A 4912-nucleotide genomic window follows, 5' to 3' on the forward strand; every position below is an offset into this window, starting at 1 on the left:
CCAGCTATATAGTCAGTCAGTATATCATGCGGTCAGGCAGTCAGTCAGTTAGTCAGTCAGTCAATTAGTCAACCAGTCAGTCAGTCAGTTAATCAAGCAGTCAGTGAGTCAGTCATTAGAGGAAACAAGAACAGTTTTGTGGTGAGGAAGGTGCTTGAAAAATAGTGTCTGTTGAATGCAGCACTTATATTTACCGGGATGATGTCAGCAAGGAGAGTCAATTAACAGTTTAACTGGAGCACACGAGTTTAGCAACTAGACGAATACAAATGAAAAATAGATAAATTTACACATCATAGATAGACAACTATAATATAAGGGAAGTACAATGTTCCAAGTACGACAATTTCGTATCGCTGGCGAGTCACACGGGCGTGAAGTTGCCAGCTCGGTACAGTCAGCCTGTTATATTTGCCGATCTCCCACCCAAAACCTGTCTCTGGCCCCCAATAACGAGACTCAGATATAGTTATCACTAAAACCGTTGATTCCTGATGTGTTTTGGCAATGGTTAAGCGTCGAAAACCGGTACATGCACGAGGGCGAGATGATGAAGGCAAGCTATCCCAGCATCGCTTCCAGATTGTCGTACTCGGAGCATTACATTTACCAGCTTCTCCCGCATAAATATCACCAGGAAACATGAATAATAAACCATTTCAACAATAACTACAAATAAATATCGTTATTGTGACCCAGGAAACAGTTTTGGGGATGGAAATTGGGAAACATGAGAAACTGAGTACGACAATCTGGCAACGTTGTACAATAATCCCAGCCATCAGCTGTTCAGTGTTTGTTTACCTCGCGCGGGGAGAGAGATCCTCGTGCTCCCGGCCTTGTAGCGGTGCCGTGGCGGGGCGTGTAGGCGTTGACATGTAAGCCCCGGTCGTCTACCCTCCGTGCCCTATGGGGGTCCGTGGACGGGGCAGGTAGTTTGGGTTAACCCGTCCGCTGCGGTTGGCACGGGTTTGGATTTCACTGTTAGCCTAGTATCATATATATAGTTTCATGTCTTTCTCTGTCTCTGTGGTGGATAGTGGAGTGTTTCCCATGTGGTATTGGTGTGCTGGATATCCTCTCCCAAGGTGCAGGACTACATTTTCTTCATTGAATTGTAGCAGCCACTTTTTGTTCCACTCCTGTAGCTTGATGAGGTCTTCTGCTAGGAAATGCACATTCAAGGGGACAAATATACTTTTCCCATTTCATTTCAACAGAGTAAATTTTAATGCAAGTGGAATTTTTCCATGTTGAGAATATGCTAACAGCTCCTCATTTTCATTTTCCATTTCCATCTTGCAGCACTCACGGTCAACGGCACTGCCCATACACTCAGTCCACCCTGGCGGGGACCTCACCAATGACCTCCATGAAAACAGGGTCCCAGACAAGCCAGTTGGTCTGAAGGGTGAGTGTTTCCCTCAGTGTTGTGATTTACATCCTCTGTCCCCTTCAAATTGTCCCTCCTACCTCCTACCTCCTTATCCATCACTTACATTCTTAATTCCCAACAAACAGTATAAACCTAATATATGTGTTGTGCATAGAATTTAGGATAACTTACAGGTACAATACATTTGTATAATTTTGTTTTCATGGTACAAAATATTCATGTTTGGAAGCCATGATAAAACCTACATAGTGATCATGATGGTGGAGTCACTGTGTTATCTGTAGTGTCTTGTGGTCCATTACAGCCATGGCACTGAATGACCACATCAGGGTGTGCTGGCAGCCCCCCGCACAGCACAATGTGATGCTGTGTGGCTACACCATTGCCTGGGACCAAGGCGTGGCGGACATCTACTCCAAGATCGTGGACAGCAAGCAGCACGGTTACATCATTGATAAGCTGGGTGTGTAAGATGATCATTTGTGACTAATTCTCCATTTTCTGGCCAAGCAGTATGCAGACCTGCAGTGTGATTCTCCACAAGACAGGGATTTTGAACTAGCCACTTCTACATTTGTGTTGAGCCAAGAGAAGGTAAAGATTTTGTTAGCCTGTCAAATGCGATTGGCACGGATTTGCCCTCACTGTTAGTCTGGTAACCTTTCTCTGCCTCTCTGGTGGACAGTGGAGTGTTTCCCATGTGGTATTGGTGTGCTGGATATCCCCTCCCAAGGTGCAGGACTTTACATTTTTCTTCACTGAATTTTAGTAGAAACATTTTGATCCATTTCTATAGCTTGGTGAGGTCTTCTGGTAGGAAATCCACAGTCAATGGGTTAAATGATATCATAGTTAACCATTTATTGAGTCTGGAGTTAACATTACATTCACCCCCCCAAAAAAAAATGATGATGGGTCCATAACAAGTTTTCATTTAAGCAAAGTAAAGTGAAGGTAGAGATCTTGCTAAGTAGATCATAGTTAAACATTTATTGAGTCTGTTAACATTTCACACACACACACACACACACACACACACACACACACACACACACAAACACACACAGAAAAGTATTTACACACCATCATAAAGTTAGCTCTCCATATTGTGAAGACCCTGGACCATGAGAGCAATTATTGAGGGAAAGGAGGTGGTATTCTGAGTTGCCATTTTCAGACTCATCATCGTTCAGGCTCATTCCTCTGTCTGCCCTGAACTCTCAGATATTTCCTGGGTGGTCATAATGTTAGTCAGGTTATTCATTGGTTATCCGTGGCCTGTTATCTGTCTTTCTACCTGTTATTCTACCTGTTGTCTGTTAGTCTATCTCATTTGTTATCTGTTCTGCCCAGTTTAACCCCTTGACTGCGGATTTCCTAGCAGCAGACCTCGCCAAGCTACAGGAATGGAACAAAAAGTGTCCGTGGCTACAATTCAGTGAAGAAAAGTGTAGTCCTGCACCTTGGGAGGGGATATCCAGCACACCAATACCACATGGGAAACACTCCACTATCCACCACAGACAGCGAGAGAAAGACCTGGGACTATGTTACCAGGCTACCAGCGAAGGCAAAATCTGTGCCAATCGCAGCGGACGGGTTAAGGGTCATGAAAAAATTGTTGTATTGTTACGATTAGGTCCATAACAAGTTCTCCGTCTCCTCAGAACCCAACATGGAGTTTGTGATAAGCCTGCGAGCCTTCAACAACGTGGGTGACGGGCAACCAGTGTACCAGCAAGTCCACACCCAGCCAGAGGAGGAGGAGGTGGTGGCACCCACGCTGGACCCGGCGGTGTGGGTGAAGGCCGTGGTGCTGACGCCCTTCACCGTGGTGCTGCAGTGGGCGGACACCATGCTGAGCCAGAGCCAGGTGATTTATTTATTTATTTATTTTTTATTATTATTATTATTATTTTTTTTTCAAGGGAGGCAACTCAAGGTAAACAAATTAAACAACAATTAAAAGGCCACTAGATGCCGTTCCAAACACAAGCATGAAGAATGGGAGGTCAAAAGAGGTCAGTTTTGGGTAGTGTTGCTGGGCTGCTTCAGGGAGGGCAGTCATCAGCTGGAAAATATATGTTTTATCTCATGTTCTTTGTGAACTGTGTCACAGACTTGCCACTTGCATCAACACAGCAGTGGAAAAGTTAGTCATTTGTCAAGGAACTTATTCACCACTTACACATTCTTGTTTCCCTGCACACACTCCCTTATTCACCTCATATCCACCTCTCCAGATCCTTATTCGTAACTTGCATCCTTCTCCCTCCTACAAACAGCCCCTCATTCACCTCATATCTTCCTCTCTATATCCTTATCCATTACTTACTCATACTCTCGTCCCAGCAAACTCCTTTATTCACCTCACGTCCACCTCACACATCCTTATCCATAACTCATGCATCCTCTTTTTCCTGCAAACAGTCCCTTATACACCTCATATCCTCCCTCATACATCCTTATCCTTCACTTACACATCCTCTTTTTCCTGCAAGCACTCCCTCACACCCTTCCTATCCTCCTGTCATTCATGTCTCATTTCACAAGCCAGTCCTTCATCCAGTGACCTTTCTCATGTTTTCCCTCCGTCCTTGTACCTGACTCCCTGTTAATACTGACCTTTGACTCCTGCATTACAACAGCTGCACCACCTTCTCGTCCTCATCCTCCAGCCGCTACGTCAACGCCACGGATGTGACCTGCCTCATTGACAGCCTCAAGCCATCAACAGTGTGTGAGTTTGCTGTGAAGACCATCAGGGTGAGACCACAGTGCTGGAAGCCTTCGTTCTTCTTTCAGTAAATATTCACTCAGTCCTGCAACACTTCTCAAGGAAATCCTGCACAGCTGAATCCTTGCTGTGATGAGGCACAGAGAAATTATGACTCATAGGGTGAGCTATTATTAGTGTTTGAGATATTGATTTTTTCATTGACCTTTTGCAAATACTTAAAAATGAACCTTACATAATGGTATTAGAAACAGCACAGCAGGGTTGGCAATGATTTAATCAAATTGATTTAATCAAATGATTAAATCATTGATTTTATTTGTATTTTTTCTGAGTAAAAGTATTCCATGGATTAAATGATGTGCTCCAAAGATGATAAAGTAAAACAACCTATTCATGTGCAATGATTCATTTATTCTCTTCAAAGTATAAAAAAAAAGATTCCTACGTTATTATATCCTGCGCTAATGTTGCCAACTTGACATGTTTTTTACTAGGTAAAAAATCAGCCTCCTCTAGTCTTTACTAACTTGGCCGGCAATGTATCATAATAGCAACCAAGGTTTGCAACCAAACCGTAACAGAATAGAAGTAGATATTCTTCTGTATGGTAATAATATAATATTCTGTCATGAAAATGACAACTTCAGGCAACTCTATCTGTCCTAAACCTGCTCCTGTACCAACTACAAACAAGTACTGAACAAGTATGTATCTGGATCCTTGACTGTGCTCAGACTTACAGGCCTAAACTTAAACTTAAAGTAACCTATGGAAAC

General features: G+C 43.3%; 1 protein-coding gene across 1 annotated transcript; it reads left to right on the top strand.

Moving 5' to 3' along the window:
* Positions 1 to 533: 533 nt before the first annotated feature.
* Positions 534 to 4498, top strand: LOC126989110 (neogenin-like). The gene is made up of 5 exons (XM_050847685.1): positions 534 to 878; positions 1306 to 1411; positions 1701 to 1859; positions 3064 to 3269; positions 4045 to 4498. The coding sequence occupies exons 3-5, from the start codon at positions 1703 to 1705 to the stop codon at positions 4111 to 4113; spliced, it is 432 nt and encodes a 143-aa protein (XP_050703642.1). The 5' UTR covers positions 534 to 878; positions 1306 to 1411; positions 1701 to 1702; the 3' UTR covers positions 4114 to 4498.
* Positions 4499 to 4912: the final 414 nt, after the last annotated feature.

The sequence above is a fragment of the Eriocheir sinensis genome, unplaced genomic scaffold (assembly GCF_024679095.1).
Source record: "Eriocheir sinensis breed Jianghai 21 unplaced genomic scaffold, ASM2467909v1 Scaffold1055, whole genome shotgun sequence".
Taxonomy (NCBI): Eukaryota; Metazoa; Arthropoda; class Malacostraca; order Decapoda; family Varunidae; genus Eriocheir; species Eriocheir sinensis.